General features: G+C 45.5%; 2 protein-coding genes and 1 long non-coding RNA gene across 3 annotated transcripts in view; all 3 read right to left on the bottom strand.

The window, feature by feature from the left end:
• Positions 1-217: 217 nt before the first annotated feature.
• LOC118208093 lies at positions 218-1,652 on the bottom strand. Its single transcript, XR_004761513.1, has 4 exons — positions 1,577-1,652; positions 1,430-1,456; positions 639-661; positions 218-528 (listed from the first exon to the last, which is right to left on the bottom strand). It is a non-coding gene; the product is annotated as an uncharacterized LOC118208093 (long non-coding RNA).
• A 2,009-nt stretch (positions 1,653-3,661) lies between these two features.
• LOC118208089 (proliferation-associated protein 2G4-like) lies at positions 3,662-16,359 on the bottom strand. The gene is made up of 13 exons (XM_035382380.1): positions 16,154-16,359; positions 14,757-14,885; positions 13,511-13,616; positions 13,197-13,266; positions 10,623-10,715; positions 10,095-10,158; positions 9,350-9,428; positions 8,563-8,641; positions 7,838-7,971; positions 6,740-6,834; positions 6,212-6,339; positions 4,980-5,033; positions 3,662-4,756 (listed from the first exon to the last, which is right to left on the bottom strand). Exons 1-13 carry the CDS (start codon positions 16,239-16,241, stop codon positions 4,694-4,696), a joined length of 1,182 nt encoding a protein of 393 aa, XP_035238271.1. The 5' UTR covers positions 16,242-16,359; the 3' UTR covers positions 3,662-4,693.
• An 889-nt stretch (positions 16,360-17,248) lies between these two features.
• The window catches only part of LOC118207385 (receptor tyrosine-protein kinase erbB-3-like), a 32,304-nt gene continuing 22,397 nt past the window's right edge, over positions 17,249-27,155 (bottom strand). Inside the window, exons 15-28 of the mRNA XM_035380891.1 lie at positions 26,663-26,817; positions 25,607-25,657; positions 24,943-25,084; positions 24,237-24,356; positions 24,038-24,136; positions 23,542-23,727; positions 22,890-23,045; positions 21,957-22,032; positions 21,328-21,474; positions 20,939-21,036; positions 20,655-20,822; positions 19,912-19,983; positions 19,483-19,720; positions 17,249-18,698 (exon numbers count right to left, since the gene is read on the bottom strand). Of these exons, the coding sequence (XP_035236782.1) occupies positions 17,791-18,698; positions 19,483-19,720; positions 19,912-19,983; positions 20,655-20,822; positions 20,939-21,036; positions 21,328-21,474; positions 21,957-22,032; positions 22,890-23,045; positions 23,542-23,727; positions 24,038-24,136; positions 24,237-24,356; positions 24,943-25,084; positions 25,607-25,657; positions 26,663-26,817 (2,616 nt within the window). The 3' untranslated portion in view covers positions 17,249-17,790. The remainder of the gene's footprint in view (positions 18,699-19,482; positions 19,721-19,911; positions 19,984-20,654; positions 20,823-20,938; positions 21,037-21,327; positions 21,475-21,956; positions 22,033-22,889; positions 23,046-23,541; positions 23,728-24,037; positions 24,137-24,236; positions 24,357-24,942; positions 25,085-25,606; positions 25,658-26,662; positions 26,818-27,155) is intronic.

The following is a 27,155-nucleotide window of genomic DNA, read 5'->3' on the forward strand; positions in this document are numbered from 1 at the left end:
AATAATATCATGTATGTATCTGTAGTGTCTTGTCATTACGAACCAACCAACGCACTATTTATTAACTTGCATGCTTTAAAATTTTATGATCTAGCCTTACCAATTACACATTTTTCACAGCAATACACAGCCAAACAGAATGACACAAAGCAACACGGTGAAACCACAACTGTAAATTAAAAAAGGAAACTTTATTGGTAGTTTTTTTTTTTTTTTATACACAAAGCAACTGCTGCAGGGTGTGTAGCCAGAGTCCAGAGCATCCCGTAAAAACGACCTCTCCCAGCTCTGCAGCCTCTCGGGCGCCAGTCGGCTCAGGTGGGTGGCCCCCGGGCGACGGTGGAGTTTCCGGATTAACGGCTGGCATGGCTGCGTGGGGTCCGCGTTTCGGGCTCTCCAGGTGAGCTCGGCAGGAGTCGTGAGGGTAGGTCACAGCTGGAGCCGGGGGAGGGGGGGGGGGGGGGGGGGGGGGGGGGGGGTGCAGTCTACTTTGACCTCTGCCTCATCTTTCGCCTTTTACGCTTCAGCCTGGCAACAAGTAGAAAGGGGTGAGTGTGGTCATTCCCGGCAGGCTGCACACCAAACCACAGCAGATTTCACCGCAAGGAGCGATATAAACATACAAGTAACCATCTCACCTGCGCATACGCTTTTTTCGCCACTGAAACAGATAAAGGACAGTTAGTAAACAGGATTCAAGAAAGTACAATATGACTATAAAGAACGTGGCCGACACAGTAACTGGGAATGGCTTGATTTCCACATTAGTGGCAAAGACAGGAGAGCATCCTAGAAACACGTTTAAGCCTACCATAAACAACCATCATGCACAAGCACTGAACGGTACGTTCAGTCACGCTGATAAGGAACTCGGTGCACTCAGAGGCCGCTTCTAAACCCGAACGGTCGGTTACGGTTTATTAATTTTAGGCAAGGGGTTGTCAATCCTAGCAAGGGGATGGCATCCACCGGAGCAGAGAAATGAGAAATGGCTAAATGACGTTCTGCATTTCCTCAGCGTGTTCAGGAGCTTTAGATAGTTAAATTCAGTACGAGTAGCAAACAGACTAACTAGCAAATAGCAACAACTAGAATCATACCGAACACGTTCCAACATTTGTCTTCCATGTTGTGGGAAATTAATTACAGTTCGTCACGTGTATACAAACGACCAAAATGGGGGCCTTGCAACTTTCCTGACGATACAAAAGCAAGCGAATAACGTCTTAAAATAATCGCGACATGCTCGTCTCCATTTAAAGTGGTACCAAGTACAGATATTTCAAAACACTAACCTAATTTAACTATGCTCCTTTTAGAGCATTTATTAATTGTTCCTCCGCTTTGCTACACTCCTGTAACGCTAGTTAGCAAGCTAGCAAACTAGACTGCCATATTACAGATAAAGCAAAAAAACAAAAGTACTGACCTTCGCCCTCATATCGTAGAGCTGTGTCTACAACGAAAAAGACAAGAGGGGTTAATGCAAATACAGGATGGCTGAAAAATCGACTGGATTAATTTGGATACTTTTAATCAAACAAGGTCAACGTTAAACACAGCGTATTTCGCGTACCTTCTCAAGATGGCACTAATTCCAAGAGGATATGACGAAGCGATTGGGTGATATTTATACAAAGCATGACGTCATTACCGAGCGCCCAAAAGCGAGAACTATTGGAAATGTAGTTTTATTTTGCACAACGTACTGACCCTGAATGCCATTAGTATTACTGCTACAGTAGTTAAAAGTTTAAAGAAGTGTAAGTTTTAATATTTCGATTCCTTGCAGTAGGCTCATGTAATAGTCATGGAACAAAATAGTCTGTTAATGTTATATTTAATGTCCTACATTTGTTTATCAAAGTGGAGCGGCATTGTATCAATTATTATAAATTTTACATCTTCAAAACTCTATTCAGTCAAAAGCAAATAAAAAAGAGATATACATAAAAAACCATCCATCAATCCATTATCTAACCCATTTATTCTTGGTCAGGGTCATGGGGGACGCTGGAGCTTAACCCAGCATACTTTGGGCGAGAAGCAGGAATACACCCTGGACAGGTTGCCAGTCCATGACAGGGCACACATACCATTCACTCACACAATCGTACCTAGGGGCAATCTAGACTCTCCAGTTAACCTGACCTCCGTGCCTTTGGACTGTGGGAGGAAATCCATGTCGACACAGCGACAACACGCAAACTCCACACAGAAAGGCCCCGGCTGGTAACATAAAGAGCCAATTTTTAAATAATTTTATGTTTTTACTATCCTAAAGGCAACAAAATTCTTATATTGCCTTGCACATAATTTGGTACTGGTCATTTGGACATCATGTGTATTGTGTAATTAATATATCATTAGCAATTACATAACATAGATATCCTATCCGGCCTGCACCCGCGTTTCACCTACTGTGTATTTATTTTCTTACTGAGGCGGTAAGCAGCTGCACAAAATCCACGCAATGTGGAGGGGCCCCGAGGGCATCCTCCCACAGGAAGGACATTTTTATTAACTCCTGTGAAATAATCCATTTGTTGGAATAGACATACTTCCAAAGGTTGTATCAGAGAAGGCATGTGTTCTACACAGTAATGGCATTATGCCGTTGTCAGTGACTGGTGAATGTCACATGGGTCATTTAGACCAATCTGAGGAAGGACAGTGCATGAAGCCATTTTGCTTTACTGATGTGGCTGAATACTACATAAACCATTTAAATCTTTTGTGGCACTCCTGTCTCCACTTGTCTGCAGGCCTGAATTGAACCCACAATATTATAAAAAATGTAACGCTCCATTAAAAACTAGATATTAAAGGACATACTTTTTTATTATCATTATTATTATTATAAAGTTTATTTCAATTTTTTGAGTTCCCAGCAGGACCAAAAATGTGTAACAAAAAAGAAAACTCCAAAACCACACCCTCCCCCTTCAAAGAAAAAGGACAAGAGGGGAAAAAAAAACAACATTCGTTTGACAGGGACCTCAAACAACCTCTTGCTTTACAGTATATAGGTGATACCAGAAAACAGACCTGTTATGACAGCAACGCTGACACTGGACATGGGAGTTTCTCGCTTTCTGCTTTATCGACTTTACTTGGGATAAGTTCCCTGCTAAGGGCTACTTGCAGTCCAGATCTGAAACTGTAGATTGGAGGGGAGGATGCTAGAGCAAATCCATGTCTTGTAAAAGCCAAGACAGGAACTGCACAATGTTGAATATAAAAAAAAATAATAAAAAAGGAATTCAGAAGCACAACAGCAAAGCAAGAGACTTCCAACATTTCCAAGTGAACATCGGTTGTGTGGTTTTATAAGTTTTATAAATTGTAATATTTTGACATGGACTGACGGCCTCATTGTGATTTAAAAAAATCCCTTTAAACAGGAACTGAACTCACATTTTTGGAGGATAGAATTTCTTGGCCTCCCTCTAGTTCATGACAGGGAAGATTCAACTTGACCTTCCAATGGTCCTCCTATAACTAATTTAATTTTTCTGAACACAACTCTGATTCAAAAGATATCTCTCTCAAACATCTTGTTTTTTTTTTTTTTTTTTTAAGTTCAGGTAACTTCAATAAATGTATTAGTCTCCAAGTATGTTTCAGAGGGCAGAAATGTACAATGTATAGTCAAATAATGAATATTATAAAAAATTGGTTTAATTTTGGGAAGACTGCAAAACCGAAAAAGCAGTATTAATTAAAAGGACTAGTAAGTAATGAGTATCAAACTGGCATGGCAGACACAGAGGACAAGCGCAAAATCCTTTTCAAGCGAAAGATTTAATGTCCTGACTCAATAGCAGGACTCAAATACAAAGTCTCTGTTTCCCCACTGCAATGATCTGAGTCGATGTAAACACTTCCTCAGGGGACAAGTGCCCACCATCTGCATTTTTCATTTCAATAGGAAGGGGGTCACAGGAATTAATCTTCCATAATATTCAAGGTAAAGTTCTCTCTGTGACTTTTCAGTTCACACAAAACTACCACTTTAGTTTCCAAAAGCTGCACATTTGCATTTGAAGCCAATTTTAAAAATGCGATCCATTCTGGAAGTGGCAGCAATTTACTACTTTAAGAAATAGTGCTTCTATTCGTTGTTTCCTCATACATATACAATACAAAATCATTTAAGGGTTATTTGGTCAGTTAATTGCATAAAACCCAAATGTGGGCAAGTTTCTAAAGACAGGGATTTGTAATAATTCAGAAAAGTAGACAAAACATGAAGTGTTTATCTGTAAATGTACACGTGGTAAACAATGGTAATGGGGGTCCTGTGACTAGACCATTCCAATCGGCCTCCTTTTTCAAATACTGTGATAAATGAGCAGATGAAGTGCCAGTACCTTTGAACAGAGTCACATTTCCTGTGTACAAGCAAATCAAACAGTCAATGAAGTTTATTTGGGTGACAAAAAATTTTTTTTGCGAGTTTTAACAGACCTCTCCAAAAGGGTCTGGGGAATGAGGGCATTAAACCCTCATCCCGGTCCAGTTCTGGCCATACTGGGAGACTGGAACGCAACAGAGAGGGAGAGAGGGGGGTTTCTGGGTGAACAGGCTTGGCGAGGTGGCAGGTCGGAGCATTTTTTTCCCCTCCTTCCGACGCCCCGCTTCTTCGGGACGTCCGCCGCATTTCGGGTCTGCGCGGAGAGAGCCGGAGCGTCTACTCGGCGGCCTCGTTCTCCTCGGCAGTCTGTCCCGACGCGTTTTCGGCGGTCTTGGAAGCCTGAACGAGGAAACACCGAACGACGGGACAAATGATTGTAGGTCTCGTACAATCATTTAAAAAAACATTTATGATGGCGATAAAACAGTTTTAGAAACGTGTTTGCAGCACTGTGTGCGTCTAGATTTTCAATTTCACCTACAACTCAACTTTAAATGATGTTCAAACAAAATTTAACTAATGATAATAACACTAATACTATTAATACTAGTAAAAATTCTACCTTCTTTTTCTTCTTTTTCTGTGTCTTGCGGCTTGCTGAACTCTGTAGCAGGGTCTGAAAACACAGGATTGTACATGTATAATACTGGGTTATGTTACTGGATAATAACCTGGGTTGCAAAATGGGACATTTTCCATGGACAATAATGGGATAAACAGGATTCTTTATTTATAAGATGACAGTATAACAGTGATTTTCCTCCTGACCCCTTAATTGTTTTTGCCATGTACTGAAATATATTCCAGGCACTTAGCTATTAGCTAATTTGCTTTTTAAAAATGACACAGAATTTTTTTATATTATAAAAAACAGGTGAAAAGTTTTTTTTCATATACAAACATTCTTTTTATAATCAAATAAATGTCCAAATGTACTAAATTATTTTGAAGGAATTAGGAAAATGCCATTCATTTCTCCCATAGCCAGTCTATTTTTTTGATCCGGAAGTCCCGACAATGGTAATGAAATGGTAATGGATGGTAATGAGGTCGTTGGGCCATCACATTCCACCAGAACAGCTTGTGTCCACCATGGAATGCAACCTGCCAGCATCTGGCCTTCAGCAGGAGGGATTTCAACCATGAGAAAAATCTATCTATCTAACTCATAAACATCGACTCAAGCAAGGCTCCACAATCTCCCATAAATGCTTGACCAGATTCAGATCTGGTGACCAATAAGACCATGGCATAGGGATTACATCATCGTCACGCTCATCAAACTACTGGGTGGCTGAATGTGCTCTGTGAATAAGGGGCATTGTCTTTCGCCAATATATTGCTCCTGGCAGGAAGAACTAACTTCACGTTGACATGAAACATCACAGAGCTGTCTTTGTCACATTACCCGAATATTAGCCCTCTTTCAATGTCACTGCAGTCTCGTCTCGTCACACTAATTATGATGAACCAGGCCTGGAGGCACCTCTTTTCTATATAATTGTGTCCCCAAAGTACTTCTACCATTACTTCACCAATATCTACGTGTGTGTGTGTGTGTGTGTGTGTGTGTGTGCGTGTACTTTTACAATCTGTGCTGTGTGTACTGTACTCATATTTTGTGTCCTGTTTAATGAGATGAGCTTTATCACAAGTGTCATTACCACGTACGCATTATTTACACATTTAACACCAGTTCTGCTTTTTCCTTCAGGGTTTCTTCATCATGATGTAAAACCCCCCGGCGGGCCAGCACGTAGGGAGAGGGAAAGAACCGGGATCCGGTCCGGTTACCTTCAGCTCCGGGTCCTGGACTTCGTGTTCAGATTTGTAGAGTTCGTTCTGGAACAGTTCGCTGGTTATCCTCATCGGACCGTTCGCCATCAGGAGCACGGTGAACTTGAACTGGGCCACCAGCTCGCCTGCGCGGACCCAACCAGAGACTCAGTCAGGCACGACGGCCACCATCGCCTCGGTCAGACGATCTTCACTTTTATAACCACATTAATTAAATCATAATAAAAACGGATCAGGCGAGTTATTTCAGCTTTGCTCTTCCTGTAGCTAATTATTTTTAAAAGGGCACAGTGTAAGCAAGAGTGTGTGTGAGCACCTGAGAATGTTTGCGTGTGTTTGTGTGTGTGTGCTTGCGCGTGCACTGGTTGGTATAAGACCACACCCATTCCCACCCCTCCAATGTAAAGCACTGAGATCTTAAAATGATACTTATACACATTCAATCCACAATAAGACAAATAACAATACCAATAATAATAATACAAATAAAAACGTGTCATATTTCCTATGGTATATGAGGCTCACCTTCCTTCTCATGGAGGACGTTGAAGGGCTGCAGCAGCTCATGCTTGGCGCACTCCACCACACCTAGACGGGCCTTGCCCTCGTCTTCGAATGCTCTGAGGAGGGACGGGGACGTACAAGAAGGAACAAGAACATGAATATCAGAAAGTGGCGGAAAATTGGGGGGGGGGGGGAGCTGGTATCAAATCTCAGGAGTCCCACGAGGCCAGTGTCTAGGAGTAGGTAAGTTCTGCTAGACCAATAGGTGAGGCTTGTATTCATGTTCGAAAAAAAAGACAGCTTGACAAAGGAAAAAATATGTGCCGATGAAGGAACCGGCAAATTCTAAAATGAGTGATTAAAGAGTGTCTGAAAACTGAAATCTTGCGATACTTGATGAAAGCCAACTGCTAACGAACTTACTCTTCCCTGAACTCACAAGAGCTCAGTGTCAGCCATCTTCTCTGGCACGAAGACATACACGACTGCTGGCAAATGTTTCTGTGAGACCGTAAAATCTGTAGCCAGCTACATGTGGTTAGAATGTCGTTAGAACATTGTCAGCAGAAATAAATCGCGCCGTCACTCAACACTGTGTTTAATTTAAGTGTCTGTAGATTAAAGCACCTGAGAGTAAAGTGTCTGTAGATTAAAGCACCTGAGAGTAAAGTGTCTGTAGATTAAAGCACCTGAGAGTAAAGAGTCTGTCGATTAAAGTACCTGAGAGTAAAGTGTCTGTAGATTAAAGTATGTAAGAGTAAAGTGTCTGTAGATTAAAGTACCTGAGAGTAAATAGTCTGTCGATTAAAGCACCTGAGAGTAGTGTCTGTAGATTAAAGTGCCTGAGAATTAGCTCTGTAGATTAAAGTATGTAAGAGTAAAGTGTCTGTAGATTAAAGTACCTGAGAGTAAAGTGTCTGTAGATTAAAGTATGTAAGAGTAAAGTGTCTGTAGATTAAAGCACCTGAGAGTAAAGTGTCTGTAGATTAAAGTGCCTGAGAATGAAGTGTCTGTAGATCAAAGTGCCTGAGAGTAAAGTGTCTGTAGATTAAAGCACCTGAGAGTAAAGTGTCTGTAGATTAAAGTACCTGAGAGTAAAGTGTCTGTAGATTAAAGTACCTGAGAGTAAAGGGCATGGTGTCAAAGCGTCTCTCCACCTCACTGAAGAAGACGCGGGAGGTTTTCATCTTCAAGCCGTACTGCTTGCTGGGGTCCCGCTTGTAGATGGTAGTCCTCTGGCCTCCGTCCCTCGCCTGTGGGGGCCACAATCCACAAATTGAGCACTTCTTCACATAGACATTAAGCAAAGTTGTTCTCTCACCTTTGCCAGAATCACATGGGAGGAGCTAGCACAGCTATTAGCCACGGTAGTGTTGCGTGTTTGAGACTGCACAGCAAACAGTGTAGGGGAACTGTGTGAACCCTTGAGCAAGATAGTGAACCTAGATTGATTCAGTAACTATTCTTCTACTTTAATCGCATAAGAGCGCCTGCTAAACGTTAAATGTAAATGTAAATATAAAAAGCAGGAGGAGACGATGTCTGCTTGCTTGCCGCTGACCGCGCGGTCATGCTGGTGCAATGCGGAGTGGACACAGAAGAGAAGGCTGGAGGGGACCACTTTAGAGGAGACACACCAGCCAGGTTGTGCTTTGTGTCGATAGGCACGATTTATTAAAATACTCTTTTTTTTTTTTAAACACATCAATGTGGTTGTCAAGATGCAGAATCCCTCACCAAAAGACAAGCACCTGAACAAGGCCACTGACAAAATGGCTTGTTCAGAATTTAAACCAGCACAGATTTCAAGTTGGCATGCAAGTCGCCCCGCCCCCCCAACTCACCTTCCCCTCCCCAGTGCTGATCAACACATCAACTGCATACACCTCATGCACCTCAAACTCCGCCTTCTCGTGATCCTTCCTGCGGATGGACACCAGCCTCAGCCAATCAGAAAACCCAGAACATGCACAACAGAGACACACATGTACTCAGGCTCACTACTCTACTTCAGAAGAAGCTCTAGTCCAGGCTGGCGGTAGCAGTCATTATGGCTCTATGAAGAGCAGGGCACACGCACATTTTTTCCCACAACATTTCTGGTTCCTGAACTTTTAAGACTATCAAAGAAAATTTTCTACGTTTTCAATTTTTTGGATCAAAAACCCCACACTCACACTAAAACCAGATTAAGGGCATTGTGTACTTCGGAAAACAAATTTTAAAGCAGCTTGAATTTTTTGTCATTTGCAAAACTAGAAGAAAAACAGATGAATGTGCTTTCCAGCTCTGTAGAAGTAAAGTGCTTATACAACCATTCACATGACTTAAAATAAAACTGTTTTTTACAATGTTTTTTCCATCGTTCTCCCCAAAATGGAAGGCGCAATCATGGGTTGTGGGCCCCATCCAAGCACTAGACCAGTGCAGAATGAACTATCCAGCACCCCAAATCAATGCTCCAAGGTCCCATAGAAACCCAGGACAATGGATTGTAAATCTGTGTAAACCAACAGGACATCAAACATGCTGTCAAGCACTGGCACCACCGGGGGGACGAACTGAAATAACCAAACCAGGCGCAAAGTGAACTGCCAAACCAGTCGCTAAACCAGCTTCTAACCGCCTCACCGCTGCTGGTCTGTGGGGTTCTGAATGATGGTTTTCTCTCCATCAATGACGTGCTGTTTCAGCTGATGGGACAGCATTCCTGACAGAGGGGAGAGAGGGATAAATCAGTAAGTTACTACAGTGAACAGTACAGGAGGGTGCGACTGTAGCACGACTCCCCACCTAGCGCGACTCCCCACCAAGGACGACTCCCCACCTAGCGCGACTCCCCACCAAGGACGACTCCCCACCTAGCGCGACTCCCCACCAAGGACGACTCCCCACCTAGCACGACTCCCCACCTAGCACGACTGCCACCTAGCACGACTCCCCACCTAGCACGACTGCCACCTAGCACGACTCTCCACCTAGCACGACTCCCCACCTAGCACGACTGCCACCTAGCACGACTCTCCACCTAGCACGACTGCCACCTAGCACGACTCTCCACCTAGCACGACTGCCACCTAGCACGACTCTCCACCTAGCACGACTGCCACCTAGCACGACTCTCCACCTAGCACGACTGCCACCTAGCACGACTCTCCACCTAGCACGACTGCCACCTAGCACGACTCCCCGCCTAGCACGACTGCCACCTAGCACGACTCTCCACCTAGCACGACTCCCCACCTAGCACGACTCCCCACCTAGCACGACTCCCCACCTAGCACGACTCCCCACCTAGCACGACTCCCCACCTAGCACGACTCCCCACCTAGCACGACTCCCCACCTAGCACGACTCCCCACCTAGCACGACTCACCTTCGATGGCTGTGCATTTGTATGACTTGGCGATCTTGTTCCAGGCCTCGGTCACCTGTGTGTTCTGGGAGCGAGAGAGAGAGAGAGAGATTACACTGTTGGAAAATATGGAATGAGTGAATAACAAAATAGTCTTTCAAATGGTTTTGGGTCTGACCCACTAGAGCAGGGATAATCAACTCTGGCCCTTAAATCCAAATCCAGCCCTGGTTTTCTTTTCTCTTGGGTAATTAGCGCTACTGATTGGCCAGTTCTCGGCGCTCGAGGACCATGAGCAGCTGATCCCTAGAGTGCTTGTTTTAGGAGCTGATTCTAAAAGCATATGGATGGACTGCGACCAAACACTCACAACATAAAATAAAATTAAATAGCAGAATAAACATCTCAGGATATCAACCATTTATTACAGGAACTGAACAAACTGTTGAGACAAACACACCCAGATGGAATTTCCGTTCTGCGAGCGCTGTAATTAGAAGAGTTAGAAGCTCTTCACACCTCCCGCACCCTTCTCCCCGACGCCCTTACCTGGTTTCCGGGTTTGACCAGACGCAGGGCGGCCTCCGCACACAGGTGAGCGGCCGTGATGACGTCAGCCTTCCGCCCGGTCACTGGGGTCTCCTGAAAATATGGGCCGAATGGAGAGAGAGAGAGAGAAAGAGAGAGGGGGATGATGGGAAAAGAGGGAGGGGTAAGAAGAGCAAAAAGACCCGTGGAGTTGGTTCCAGAGCACCGTGCCCCTCTAAAATGCTGGATTTCAGACTAGCGCAGAAGGCTTGCGTCATCAGATCTTGACTACTCTGGTTCTGACTGCGGCAGGGTAGCCACGGCAACCTCCCCGGTCAGTTCGGGGCCTGCCCGCGATCCACACCGGCTCCACTGACAGTTAGCGGCAGCCGGTAGCATGCAATTCCGAAGAAACGCACTGCTGTCTACACGTAGCTGGACAGACGCACAACCAAAACAAACATGGCTGTTCTCCAAAACCCTACATTACCCTCAATTAAACCCAAGGCCGAAGGCTCTCGTGTGCCCCGGTTAGAATTCTACAGCAGAAAGTTGAAGTAGATAAATATTCTTAAGAGTTAATGAATATTATTCATTTAAATCGTGAAAATAAATTAAATTAGACGTCACTTTTTGTACATCGCTTTGGATAAAAGCGTCTGCCAAATAAATGTAATGTAAACGTAACACTGTACGATACCAGCATCTCCACAGTTGAAAACAAATTTCCCCACTGCAGTTAGTTTTCTCCACCAGTCAGTGCAAACCTGTCTTGGGGGGTTAAGCCTGGCTTTTTGCCCAATTTCCATTGTAAAGTGTTTTTGTGACCATGTCTGTGTAAAAAGTGCTTAAACAAATAAACTGAAACTGAATATTCATTTGGGAATACACAGTAGAATACACAGTAGGACAGTACACTGCGGACGAACTTGCCAATTTCCCCAAAACATTTTTAACAATTAGAGTACTGCAATGGTCTATAAAAAAAAAATGTAGTGTTGGAATATAAAATGTAATGTAAATCAATGAAAGGCTTTATTAAATGGCAATGTAAACATAACCTTGCGTATAGGCAATGTGTACTTCTCCCTCATAACACACAAAACGTACGTAAACTGGAACTCAAATTGTAAAATGAAGTATGAAAATAAATCAGTGTTTCAATTAATTGTAAGCCTACTTTAGCAAATAAATTGGGTAGATAATGCTATTTCCTATCTATTCTTAAATGCCAAACAGAAGTGTCTTCCAAAACAAATTAACACTAGGCTTAGCCAATTATACTGAAGGCCTCTTACAAATCTTTCACATATTAAAGGAAAACGTGGCAGTAGCCTGTAACGTTGCTGCCTTTATGTATACAAAACAATATCACTAATAGCCCTATTCTAAACTAAGCAGTCGCTGTGGAGAGCAAAAAAAAAAAAAACAGGGAATGCACACTTTAGTCAGTTACCTCACTGATTACCAGTCCGCCAGTAACCTTAGTAACCGTGTATTTTTTATTTAAGAAAACCAGCATATCCGCATGCTCGGGGGAAAGTCTGCTTCTCAATCTGTTGACAGTTAATGCCGCAAGGCCCATGTATCAGTGGCTGTTATGAGATGGCTGGTTATACTTTGCACTGAGTGTCACTCTTCTAGACAGCGAGTTTGCGAGACAAAACTTTGCCATTTCTACTCATGTAATGACAAGTGATTGTCACATATGACTCCTTCGTTAAGGCAGTCCAGGTGTCTGTTGTAACAGCCACATACTTTGCTGTTTAGAGCTTAGCTTTTGTGGCAGTCGCTAATGTTACGTATTGCCGTTCCACCTTTTGTAGTGATCATTTTGTGAGACCGGACCTGATAATCTGGTTCAACTTATTTCATTCAGAGTTCTCTAAAGTTTTGTTTTCAGTGTCAAACTTGCCTGGCTTGACTCCACTTTTGACGCCATACTGAATCGTGACTTGTTCTCCCAGACATGCCGTGATGCAATGCGCATATATTACATGAATAGCCATTTCAGCGTCCGAATACAGGCACCTTCCACAGTAAAACGTGCATTCATCTGCCACTACACAATGACTGAGTATTACCCCTTTTTGCAGAAAATGCAAGCAAAGAAGCCCAAGTTATTTTTCTTCAACGGACAATGTGAAGCTTGATTGGCTGTTTACAAAAAATGTTTGTGAAACAGAAAATTATATTTTCAAGCCCAGGAAAAGAAAGCTAAGTTAAAAATATCATATTTTTTAAGCATTAGATAGATAATCTTTCGTTTTCTTTTGCATTTCTCTGTACTTTATGTACGACAATTATGTAATAGTGTACACCTAGTGCACATATGCAGGTACTTTTCCTTACATTTTTTTTGCTAATGCATGCGGTACTTTATTAAAATGTTCAAACACTGACATTTACACTTGATACAATTGTGTTTTTTAAGCCCATGTAAGGCACTTAAAATCAAATGAATTTGAAGTGCTGTTGTCTGCTCTCCGCTGAATGTGGAGGAGGATGGGGACGGGGCTACGAATCCCATCGGACATTCCAAAATGGAAGAATAAACAAATGGGGCGTATAACGGGTTAAAGAGAGGCTCCTCACCTTGGTTGCTCCAACAACAAAGCTATGAGCCACGTTAGCGATGAAGCCGTCAACATGAACTCCAAGATCCCTGAGAGAGATGAAAGGTACATTTCAATACTAGCATAAATTACATCATAATATAAACTGTCTTGGACTTGCACACACAAACACAAAACTGTAAAATACTGACAAATGGACAAAACATGGAAATACCACACAGAAATGAACTGAAAGATCCACACAGACACACACGAATGCTAATCGACACACACGCGCACGCCCACACGCACACACGCACCCTCCACAGAGAGGCAGGGGGATGTGCCACCTACACTTTGACCAGGTCTCCCTCCTTCAGCATGTAGTCAGGGTCGCTCTTCAGAGGGGAGAAATGGCACACGCAGTTGTTGACTGAGACACTCGTCGGGAAGGCAATGCCTAGAGAAAGACAGAAAGCCACAAAAACGTTTACATCTCCAGTGACAGAAAGTTATGCCATCCTCCTCCCAGTACCCCACAGTGGTGATGTCATCAGCCTCCTACCAGCATCCCATAGTGTTGACATCACCAAGCTCCTCCTCAATATCCCATAGTGGTGATGTTATCACCTTCCTCCTCATTATCCAAGTGAAGTCAAAATTCTCCAATCGTAGACAGACTGAGGTCTAATCCTTTAAGACATCTGCATGTCTCAGTGACACAGCGTGCCTTAATTATAATGTTCAATTTAATTTTCTGATTTAGAGTAGTCCAAAACGTATTTTAATGTTTAATGTTTTAGTTCTAATTACGTTCTATGCAATTTAAACATGCCCACCACAACGTCCTTAATAGAATTCTCAATTTCTTGTTTGAAATAGTAATGTAAATTAGGGGCCTCTAAATGCAATTTCTGTCATTTTATTTCTTAATGTAATTTATGTAAATTGTTTGCATAATTTGTTGTATTCCAATTCTTCCACCTGAAGTTCCCCCTGGGAAAAATAGTTATTCTGCTCTATTATCCCCAATGCACCATAGTGCTGCCTCATCATAAAGGAACACAGATTTCGTTGGGGTGCGGCCAGGACTGGTGCGGAGGTCCGCATTCACACAATATGACAAGAAATGATGTCAGCCCTGGCTAACCCAAATTGCTCAGACAAGATAAACAACATATACAAACACTTACAAAATAAAGGCACTAAAAATTGAGCTCTCACACTATCCCAATAAACACAACGACGATCAGGAGAAGCCTAAACCACTGCTGGCTCTCAAAAAGATACATGGCGCTCAAGAAAATATCAATACAAATAAATACAGTAGGAATATAGTAACAAAAAGAATCAAGATATTGTCCGGCATCACAAAAGCAATGCAGAACCACAAAAAACAAATAGTTTGTGTTGTTGGAGGTACAATTAACTCTCGGACATTAAAAAGAAGTTGGACAACTTAGGGGGAACATTCTTGTTCTGGTTCACGTGGGAATGAAGCTGGTTCACTTGTAGAGGAGGCCAGTGCGCACACTCAGGCCTCTTTGCGTGGCTGCATTCGTACCATCCTTTATCTCCATCCCTCATCTCCATCCCTCACCTTTCTTCATATCTTTTTCCTTCTTGAAGATCTTCCCCGTTTCCGCCACGATGAGGGCGTCGCCTTTCTCGCAGAGAGACAGAACAGACACGCCGACTTTGGCCGCCTCCACCACTGCACGCAAGGCCTCTGAACAGTGCCAAATTGTGGGGAGACAGAAAGGACAAATACAAACTATAAAATACACAATAGAGTATACGAACAAAGTTTAAGAGCAGACTAATAACATCAATTGCGTTGGTCACCTCAGGGGTTTTACAAACGGGAGACCCAGTGAATTCCCAGAAAAATGCAACAAAAATGAAGTTAATCACATAAACAGGGCGTACATAAGAAAGCAACATGTCAACAACCGCAACGCGGTTTGAAATTACTGGTGCGGTGCCCTAGTATGGATACCCATTGCTTAAGAGCTGAAGGACTGGTTGTTGACCCCGATAACCAATTCCTCAATGAAGAAGAACCGTGGAAGGGAAATGACGCCATTGGATTTCCAGCTGAATACGAACACTCTGAGCACCGATATCGCGAATTTCAGCCAACGTATGAAAATTTAAGATTCTGGGCCAGTAGTGTTAACCTTAATAACATAAAAATTTGATCTTTGCATTTGAGGTGATGAAAAATCACGACTCATCGCGGCAAATGACAAAGTGGCGGGTTCACGCGACAAACTTTGACAACTTTCACATCTTAAAAACCGTATCGATAACTACCTAACATAGCTAACTCAAACTGTGAATCGCTTTCGCTAGCTAGCGCGTGCATTTAGAACAGAACATTATTTTATCAGAGGACTGAATGCACATTTTTCCTTTGTTTAATCTGGCGAGAAGACAAATATTTTGCTTTGGTCGGTATAGTTAGATAACGTCAGTTACTGCTATAGTGTCTTGCTGCCAGTTGCAATGAGTTTGCAAACTGACTGATTTAGAAAGCGTCACAAATGCTATCATTTGAGTATCCATTTGCTTATTAGCAATAGACAACTAGCCAACTACCTACAGTTAAATGCAAGCTTACTTTATGCAGAGTACCTAGAAACAGCATAGCCAGCTGACTAACGTACAAGCTAGCAAACTATTAGCCAGATAACAGCAAACTATCAGCCAAATAACAGCAAACTGTCCAATGATGCAAAACTGATCAATGTAGATCTGAATATTTGAGTGTGAGTGTGTTAGATACACTCCAGCCCAGAGTGCGCACATAGTCTATAAGTTTAGACAAATGGATACTTGGCTAGGCCATCGCAAACCTTCCGCTCCATTGCGCGTTATCTGTTTCCACGTACGGCACATGGCCATAAACTGTGACTAAAAACGGAGGCGAGTTATGGCAGTCACCTTGTCCAAATTACATCCCAAATAACAAATCGAGGCAGACAGTACACCTACGGTTGGCGATGTCACCACCCATTTTGTACTTGGTGACCACCAAGTCTTCAGCGACGGTCTGCTCTTGCTGTTCGTCGTCTCCGGACATCTTTCTTCTGGCAGCTTTCAAGTAACTTCAATCCCCGGTGCGTCAGACGCGAAACCGTTCACACGGATCCGCTGCTCTGGCAGTGCCTCCTCTGCCCCTCCCACAGCGTGCGCACGCAGACACGTAACCGCCAAAGGAAACCGAATCGAGTGGGGCATGTTTATATCAAAGAGAGCGGCATGCATGAGCGTTATGTAATAAGTGTATGCGGTGTCCCGGATTTCGACCATGACTCGCGGACGCTTTACTTAAATAAGATTAAGCTCAGCAGCGCGAATGTGAGAAGAACTGTCCCTGCGTCTCCCTTTATTCATAGGGTGTTTTGTCAATTACAAGTAGCTGCCTGCAACAATGGTTTCAAGATCATTGAAACGTATAGCCTAAATAATAGAGTCAATATGAGGTGATAATTAAGCTGACCTGCCGCAAATCACCGCGTCACAATCTACACATTTATGAGAAGTAATTGTTCCTTTATTACGGTTCCCGAGCTGTACACACCTTTCCTCGTGTGTTGCTTTCATGAATACAAAAATGAACTGTTCTGGTTTTATGTGCATGCTCTTATGATGTAAATAAACTGTAATGACATGATGTGTCTCAGAATCCATTGAATTAATCTAGCACAGATGTGCTCGACGAGTGCCGTCTGTTTCTGGTTTTCATGCCAGGTTTTGGCCTTAGTTACTTTGCCCTAACATTTACACCGTTTGACATTTTATCTATTTCTTGATCGTGGCTGCTGAGTTCTTGTGTCCCTATATGAAGCGTTGAACTATGATCTAATCTACGAGTGAACCGGTGCTGGCGTATACGAACTAGCTCATTTAGGCAGGGCAATTTGTAGAAATAAAAACATGCATACACACAGGCCCTCCAGGACCGGTTTTTAATTGTGGTGACCGCTCTTTCCACGTGAGTTCACTGATCCGTGCGTGCAAGTGGGATTATGTGGGCTGCAATTTACTCAGCAGGATGAGTCAAATAAAAACTAAAATTAAAGAAAGGACTTTTAAAAAATATATTTACTCCATACAGAAATTATTGATTGATGACAAAAATAATAATTGCGAAAACACAAAATAACACAGTTTGTTCTGACGTGTACACAACCATTTTCCACAATCATTTTTCTGTTATTGGCCACTGTTTTCCACTTAATTCAGTAATACATTTCACATGCAAATACACACGGGGGTCTTCGGCGTAAGCATAGGACCCTATGTCCCCAGAGGCATGGATCAGAACAGAACAAACTTGTCAGTCATGGAAGAGCACACTGCTACAGTTCTTTTCAGTGCAGATGGATGGATTTCTTCCCTTTTAATTTTCAGTCAGAAAACAGTAAAAAAAATAATAAAAATAAAAAACCCACACACACAGCACCGACTGGCTTCCAGACAGACATGAGTTCATAGACTTGCTGCCTGATAAATTAAAGGACGGGTTTGACCTTTTCCAACCACAACAAAAGGTCAAAGGTCACAGCCATGTATCTTTAGGAGCGGTTCTCCCTCCCCACTTCCTGTTTGTGTGTCTGTCTCGGCCGTTACGTGCATGCGGCATCGAGCTTCAGCAGCGGCCTACTGTGCCAGTAGTCAGGGTTGTCATAGGCGCGCTCTCCCCCCGGCTCCCCCACACCTGCGCGCACCTTCAGGTATGCCCTCAGCCCCGCCCGCGTGTCCCCCTCTGACACACCCCCCTCACAGACGTTCTGGTACTCCGCCCGGCCCCCGCTGGCCAGGCCGAATGCCTTCATCTCCTCGTACTCGCACGCATCCGCTTCCCCTTCCCCTCCTCGGCGACCTTTGACCTCAACTCTTCCTTGCAGTCCGGAATGGAGTCTGGGCTGGTTGTTTGAGTACTGATACTCTTCCTCGTCCTCCTCCTTTTCCTCACACCTGTCAGCTCCTTCTTGTTCCGCATTGTCATCCTCTCCCTCTGCCCCTGCAGATTGGCTGCCCCTCTTTTGGGGGGCGTGTTTGTGTTCACTGCAGTCCAGCTCATTGCTTTGGATGTCCATGTATTCATACTGTACAGAATTTCGTTCACACTCTTTTGCGTGGTCTTTAGAATCTGTCCCGGGAAAATCTGCAGTCTTGTCTTCCTTGCCTCTGTCTCCCTCTGCTGGCAGTGGAGTGTCATTGTACATTGCTGTTTTCTCTCCAAGGGTGCCAATTTTGACCGGTTCAGCTGCAGTGGGGGCTCTGCTCTGCTCTTTTCCTGGGTCCTGCTCGATGCCTCCCCCTCCTGGCGAGAGGCTGGTACTACAGGATAGGGAGGCCTGCTTCCTGCTTCTCTCCTGGGGCGAGAGATTATGCAAGGGAATCTGGTTGTCCATGCATTCGTATGCTTCGGAGGTAGAGTCTTTGAAGGGTCTGGGTGAAGACAGCCGACCCAGGGAGCTCCTCTCACCAGGTGCAGTGTCTTGCGAGGCAGAGCGTGACAGGAGACTCTCTACGATGAAGTTAAAGAATACATTTTTTCAAAAAAAAAGTTTAGGCAATGGGATTTAAATATTCATATTCATTGCAATACGTTCATTTAGCATGTGCTCCTGTCCAACGACTTAGAAAGCAAAATACAAAAGCAGGATCAGGAGCAGAAGAGCAATAGCTACAGTATAAATGAATCAAATTCAGTTGTACTGAACAGAGGTGTATTTTCGGGAAAGAAACAACAATATTGACACAAAACCAATACAAGATACTGGTATATACAATAAAGCATAATTTGTTTGAAATTATATCAGATCCAGCATGCATTTCTGTTCCTGTGTCCTTGTGCTAGTAATATATTCAAACACAAAACATCCCCCAAAAGAGACAGACACACAGCAAGAACAGATGAACATACACAGTCCTACTGAACGCAAATGTGCTCACTGAACACACACTCAGACCCTCGCTAAAAGAAGACACACACTAAACACACAGACGTTCACTGACCACGCAAACACAGACACGATAAACACGCACGGACACACTGAACACACTCTAAGCACACATGTGGACACACACAGGACTTGCACTGCCTGGCCTCTTGATCCCAACAAATGGGTGGGCTGTGTGTCAGTCCACCAATGATCAAACTCAGTTAAATTATAATACTTTGCCGTGGACGGCAAAATGTTTCTGATTGGCTCATATTCACGGGGTGATTGACAGCATGTGGATGGTAGACGATAGCCCCCAATCCCTGAACCCCCACAGTGTAACAAAGAGCGTTAATCGTGAGTCACCTCTCCCAGGGGTATCGGACCCCCCTGGCAACACATATCCGTTGGGGTCCTCCTCTGTATCCGGGGCCGTTGTCCTCCGGGGGGGCGTGTCCCGGGGCGGGGCCTTCACGCTCTCCTTACGAGACCGGAGCCTGCGCAAGCTGCCAGCCAATGAGACGCTCTCTCTCGGCTCCGTGGCGATGCCCCGCCCCTCTGAGCTCTCCGACACGGCCCGTGCCGAGCTGACACGGGGACCAACCTGGGAGGGAGTTGGAGAGGCAGGGTGAGTGTAGCAGGAGTACCAGGCGGCCGTCATCTCCGTGCAGCATGAGGAAGCTGAGCTTTTGATGAAACTGTCGTCCCCAGAGGTCACTGGGGTCGAAGGCTGAATTTGTTTCCCCTGCTGGAAAAGGCATTTTGGCTGTGTGTGTTCGCTAGGAAGTGGCTGACCTGTACGTGGTTGTCTTCTATGCCAGGGGTCATCGGCAGATATTCCGCAGCACCGGATGGAGGGTTCACACTCTGTGAGAAAGAGAGAGAGAAAGAGATCATTGTAAAGCAGAGAAAAGTCCATTAAAGTCAATGACAACCCCAAAGCATTGGAATTCCCAAGCATTTCCCACACAGCCTGATTTTGATTCCCCACAGTCTGTGTGCCACCAGTCAGAAAGACCAGAACAGTTGAGAGCCGAGCTAAAGGATGGATTGAGACCAGAACAGCCGAGAGCCGAGCTAAAGGATGGATTGAGACCAGAAGAGCCGAGAGTTGACCTAAAGGATGGATTGAGACCAGAACAGCCGAGAGCCGAGCTAAAGGATGGATTGAGACCAGAACAGCCGAGAGCCGAGCTAAAGGATGGATTGAGACCAGAACAGCCGAGAGCCGAGCTAAAGGACGGATTGAGACCAGAACAGCTGAGAGCCGAGCTAAAGGATGGATTGAGACCAGAACAGCCGAGAGCCGAGCTAAAGGATGGATTGAGACCAGAACAGCCGAGAGCCGAGCTGAAGGACGGATTGAGAGCAGAACAGCCGAGAGCCGAGCTAGAGGATGGAGTGAGACCAGAACAGCCGAGAGCCGAGCTAGAGGATGGAGTGAGACCAGAACAGCCGAGAGCCGAGCTAAAGTATGGATTGAGACCAGAACAGCCGAGATCCCAGCTAGAGGATGGAGTGAGACAGCTGCACCCTACCCTGTGAGACTCCGAACGGTGACGGGAGCTGCTCCGCCTCAGGGACCGGTGAAAAGGATGCGCGGCCATGACGTCATCCAGGCCCCCCCCTTGTGGGTCCGCTAGCCCCGCCTCCGCTCTTCTCGGAAGGGGCTCATCTGCTGCCGCATCTGATTGGCTGTTCTGCATCTAGGGGGGCGGGATCGGGTGTGGGGGACAGAGATGAGGGTTCACAGACTCATTACCCTGATGTAATAACTAATGGAATCTTACCCCCAACCACAAGACCCCTTCCCCTTCGTTACCTTCATTACGAGAAAACGAGGCGGGTCTCTAGCCATCCGTGTGAATTCATTGGCCAGTTCCTTGAAGGTAGGCCTGACATTCTCATCAATCATCCAACCTGCCAAAAAAAGAGAGGAAATGTTGACGCTGCTGACCACAGTACATACAGAGATATGAGATATGTTTAATGGGTAAGCACCAGTTATTATAAAAAATGAAATACTCCAGCCAAATGGAAGTAGGTGTCCTATTTTATGATTCACAGTTTTGAAAGTTTGCGAGTATGTGTGCGTGTGTGTGTGTGTGTGTGTGTGTGTATGTGAGTGTGTGTGTGTATATGCATGTGCATATGTGTGTGTGTGAAAGAGTGTCAGGTCACTGAGACCTCTGTAAAAGGACAGGGACTCACACTTCACCATGACCATGTACACATCGATGGTGCAGATGTGGGGTTGGGACAGGCGCTCCCCCTTCTCCAGCAGGTCCGGCACTTCCTGGGGGCGGGTTGTAGCGTAAGGCTCCGCCCCGAATGACATCATCTCCCACACTGTGACTCCTGCACAGCAGCAGCATGTGAGCAGAACAAGACACTGAAACCCCTTTACACCACACCAGACACGCACGCACACAATCTCACACACACATACACATGAACACACACACACACAATCTCACACACGCACACACGCACGCAATCTCACACACACATAAACACGTACGCACGCACACAATCTCACACACACATACACATGCACACACACACACGCACGCGCCCACACACAGTCTACACATGCACGCACACACATGCACACAATCTCACACATGCACATGCATGGACGCGCACACTTACATACACACGCACGTGCAAACAATTACAGTCTCACACACACATACACATGCACGCACACACACACAATCTCACAAAAATACACACACATGCACACACACACACAAACACACACGCACACAGAGAGACACACACACGCATGCGCGCGCACACACACGTGCACACACACACACACACACACACACACTCACCATAGCTCCAGACGTCACTCTGATGTGTGTATCTGCGAAACAGAATGCTCTCTAAAGCCATCCATTTTATTGGGGCCTGAAAAACACACAAAAATCATTGATTTGAGGTTCTGCAGTACATATGAATCACATCAGTCACCGTTTCTCATCACACCTCAGCTTGCGATAACAAGGGAGCCTCTGGTGGCGCCGCCCGTAGAGCGCTAGCGTAGCAGTTCGACCGTTGACCTTTGTCGCACGTCTCTCCCTCTCTCTCCTAATTTTTCCTGTCTCTCTACACTGTCCTATCCAAATAAAGCTGAAAAAGCCCCCAAAATATAATTAAAAAAAAAAAAAAAGCTTGCAATAACATGACATACAAGATATTTCATGTGCAGCTGAACAGGTAGCCTTGCTGCAACCAACGGGCCAGCAGGGGTCGCTGGTGTGCGATCAGACATCCTGGCCACCGAAACCCTGACTCCCTGGGTGACACGAGCGAATTACAAGTGAACCTGCAGGGGCTGCCAGCCACAGTCGGCACTGGCATGGTGAGGGTTCAATACCAGACCATGAAGCCCATCCGTGCATTAGAACAGTACTCTTCATTGCGAATCCCCCAAGGGAATCCCCAAAACACACCAAAAGGTCAAAATGGCACATGTCTGACATATCTGAACCTCTACAAACTCTATACAAAACTAACATAATCCACCACTAGATGGCAGCACATAGAATTATGTAGCCTTACAGGATGATGATAATATACCCTTGCCTTACAGGATGATACTATACTAGTGCCTTACATGATGATAATATACCATTGCCTTACATGATGATAATATACCCGTGCCTTACAGGATGAGACATCCAGCAACCCCCTTTTCTAGGTTTGACTGTATCCCTCCCTCTCCAAATCAGTGGACGAGTTGAGAGTATTGCGGCTCAGAATACCTTGGTGTCGCTGTAGAAGTACTTCTTGTCATCGGGATAGAGCAGGTCGGCGATGCCGTAGTCAGAGACCTGCACAATGTAGTCGCTCTTCAGCATGATGTTGCGCGCTGATAGGTTCCTGTGGACCATGTGGTGCTCCTCCAGGTAAAACATGCCCTGCAGGGGTGACACCACCGTGACTCGCCTGTACACAGGTGCACACATATACACATACACACGCCCACAGATGCACATATATACACACATACACACAGAGGCACATATATATACATACACACGCACACAGATGCACATATATACATACACACGCACACAGGTGCACATATATACACATACACACACACGCACACAGGTGCACATATATACACACACACACACACACAGATGCACATATATACACACACACACACAGGTGCACACATATATACATACACATGCACACAGGTGCACATATATACACATACACACGCACACAGTTGCACACATACACATACACTCGCACACAGGTGCACACATATACACATACACAAGCACACACACAGGTGCACATACAGTATACACTACATAACACAGGCATGCATGCACGCACATGCGCACGCGCACACACACACGCACATCCCCGTCCTCCACACTTCTCCCTGCAGTGCCTCACCTTGGCGATCTGCACACACCAGTTCAGAAGGCGTTGGGGGTCCAGGCTGTCCTGGTGCTGCCTGATGTGCTCCAGTAAGGACCCCTGGGCGCTGAGCGGGGTGACCAGCTGCAGACAGGCACCTGGACAGACACCTAACAGCCGAACCACATACGGGCTGTCCAGACTACCCATGGCCATCATGTGCTGTGGGTGGAGTCCGTCATTAGCAACAGCAACAACGACAACAGCAGGAGCAGCACACCTGTCAACTCCTGAGCTTATGAATCTGTTTGTGTGCCTGGCTCTAATAGGCTGTCCTACTGCTTGAGTGTCAGCTCTATCACTGCGTGCATCTGTGTGTATGTGTGTGTGTCTGTCTGTGTCTGTCTGTGTGTGTGTATTTGTGTGTGTGTGTGCGTATTTGTGTGTGTGCGTGTGTGTGTGTGTGTGTGTGTGTGTCTCTGTGTGTGTGTGTGTCTCTGTGTGTGTGTGTGTGTGTGTGTGTGTGTCTTACATCCGTGACCTCAGTGAAGGTCTGCCTGCCGGAGCGGTCCTGTATGGTCTTTATGGCCACTGGGATTTTCACAGAGTCCCCCTCGGGAAGCCACACCCCCTGTGGGACAGACAGCCAATCGCCTCCAATTAAACAGATCAGAATCGCCGGGTCGCTCTCATTTCGAACCCTGTTTCGAGAGAGGCTGTCGGAGCGTTACCTTGTGCACTGTTCCGAACACCCCTGAGCCCAAAAGCTTGAGCTTGCGCAGTTCTGCAGCTCCCAGGACCCGGGTGTGGGCCCTCTGTCCCTTCTCTCCCGCATCCAAGGGCTCTAAGGTCTGACTCACACACACAGCATCTCACCATTACACGTGCAGCTTACGCTAAAGAGTCAAATACGGGATTATACTGGTGCTGTGCTACTGCAGCCTATTGTGTTTCTTTTTACAGCTGCTCACACGTACACATACACACACGTACACATGCTCACACACTCGTGTTTTTCTTATCATGTGAAATGCTACTTCGTAAATCTCTTTGGCTAAAAGCATCTGCTAAATTACATTACGTTACATTACAGGCATTTAGCAGACGCTCTTATCCAGAGCAACTTACACAACTTTTACATAGAATTTCTTTTTCTCTTTTTTTTTTTTTTTTACATTGTATCCATTTATACAGCTGGATATATAATGAAGCAATGCAGGTTAAGTACGTTGCTCAAAGGTACAACGGCAATGTACTACCCAGGAATCAAACCTATGACCTTTCGGTTACAAGCCCAGTTCCTTACCCGCTGGCGCTACACTGCCGCCCAATGGCTGAATTGTAAATGTAATTGTAAATGATTGAATTGCTGTAGTTGGTTCTTCCTGTCCGTCCATCGCCCCCTCCCTCCCCCCCCCCCCCGAATTCCAGGCTCACCTCTCCGCTCTCCAGGTAGCGCCTCACGGCTCGCTTGCGGCGAATGGCCAGACCGCGCCGATACAGCACGCTCAGCACGAAGACGGCCAGGCCCACTATCAGGCACAGCAATACACCGCACACAATCGCCGCAGTGTGGGGGCTACAGGAGAGACAAACACGTGAGTGAGTCAGTGTGAGTGTGTGTGTGTGTGTGTGTGTGTGTGAGTGAGTGTGTGTGCATGCGTGTGTGTGTGTGTGTGTGAGTGTGAGTGAGTGTGTGTGTGTGTGCGTGTGTGTGTGTGTGTTTGTGTGTGAACAGAGGAGAGCTATCCAGAGACAGGCTAGAGCTACAGTGCCTTCGGAAAGTATTCAGACCCCTTCACTTTTTCCACATTTTGTTACATTACAGCCTTATTCTAAAATTGATTAAATTTATTTTTATTCTCATCAATCTACACACAATACCCATAATGATAAATCGAAAACAGGTTTGTAGAAAGTTTTGAAAATGTATTAAAAATAAAAAACTGAAAGATCACATTTACATAAGAATGCAGACCCTTTGCTATGACACTCATAATTGAGCTGAATATTTTCAGAAGGCACTGTATGACACCGATGATGTAGCTTCTGGCAGTGCAGCATGCAGTACCCATTGTGACCAGCAGAGGAAAACACTGACCTGGAAATATCTCTGTCAGTGGAGCAGTCACTCAGACTGGGACCGGAGCACCTGCGGCACACAGCCTACTGTTTAACAGTTACCCAACACACAGCCCACTGTTAAACACAGTAACCCAACACACAGCCCACTGTTTAACACAGTTACCCAACACACAGCCCACCGTTTAACAGTTACCCAACACACAGCCCACTGTTTAACACAGTTACCCAACACACAGCCCACCGTTTAACACAGTAACCCAACACACAGCCCACTGTTTAACACAGTTACCTAACACACAGCCCACCGTTTAACACAGTTACCCAACACACAGCCCACCGTTTAACACAGTAACCCAACACACAGCCCACTGTTTAACACAGTTACCTAACACACAGCCCACCGTTTAACAGTTACCCAACACACAGCCCACTGTTTAACACAGTTACCCAACACACAGCCCACCGTTTAACACAGTAACCCAACACACAGCCCTCTATTAAACACAATTACCAAATACACAGCCCACCATTTAACACAGTAACTCAACACACAGCCCACCGTTTAACACAGTAACCCAACACACAGCCCACTGTTTAACACAGTTACCCAACGCACATCCCACTGTTTAACACAGTTACCCAACACACATCCCACTGTTTAACACAGCTACCCAACACACAGCCCACATACCCAACACACAGAGGACTAACACACAGAGCCCGTCTAAACACATAGTTACCTGACACACAGAGCACTGGTAAACCCAGTTACCTAGCACAGTCCACTGTTAAACAGTTACTCAACACATGCTACTGCTGAACACACACTTGCCTAACACACAGAGCACTGTCAAAAACAAAGTTGCCTAACATTAAGCTGGTCACACAGGCGCACACTAATATGGAGCCACTTACCATGCAAATGAACACAGCGATACACAGCAGAATGCACACTGCAGAAAAGCACTGTGCAGAGCAAACAGACCCCCCCTTAGCACTGAGCTTATATCACACACCCCCCCTCCCTCAGTATACAGCACACAGACCCCCCCCCCCCCCCCCCCCCCCTTACCCCTGAGTGCAGTTGGGGTGACAGAGCTCACAGCTGCCCTGGGCGTTGGGGTATTTGAAGATGGGACCGTTCTCTCCCATCACCCCACTGGGGCAGGAGGACACGCAGTGGGGGCCATCCCGCAGGCTGGCACAGGACACGCACTCGTCGGAGCCCTGAGTGGGGCGGGGTGGGGCGAGGTGGGGAAGGCCAGGGTGGGGGCGGGGCAGGGAAACGAGAAGAACCAGTTAGAAAGGCCCTTGTAAGACCTGCACATGTAACAGTAATGAAAGAGACTGAATCGAGCCCCTTTGCACCCTCTTGTGTAAAGGCGCTCGATTCCCAGCCATGAAACCTGCTGTGTTATGATTCCCTGTCATTTCGTAACCTCTCTGTTTTCCCCCTGTTTGAAGAAATACACAAGGAGGGAGGACAGTCCACCCTCCAAAGGAGCATATAACTTGGAAGAGCCCACAGAGAAATAAGCTACGACAAACTGTATGTGGAGGGGTGG

The sequence above is a fragment of the Anguilla anguilla genome, chromosome 11, assembly GCF_013347855.1.
Source record: "Anguilla anguilla isolate fAngAng1 chromosome 11, fAngAng1.pri, whole genome shotgun sequence".
NCBI classification, from domain to species: Eukaryota; Metazoa; Chordata; class Actinopteri; order Anguilliformes; family Anguillidae; genus Anguilla; species Anguilla anguilla.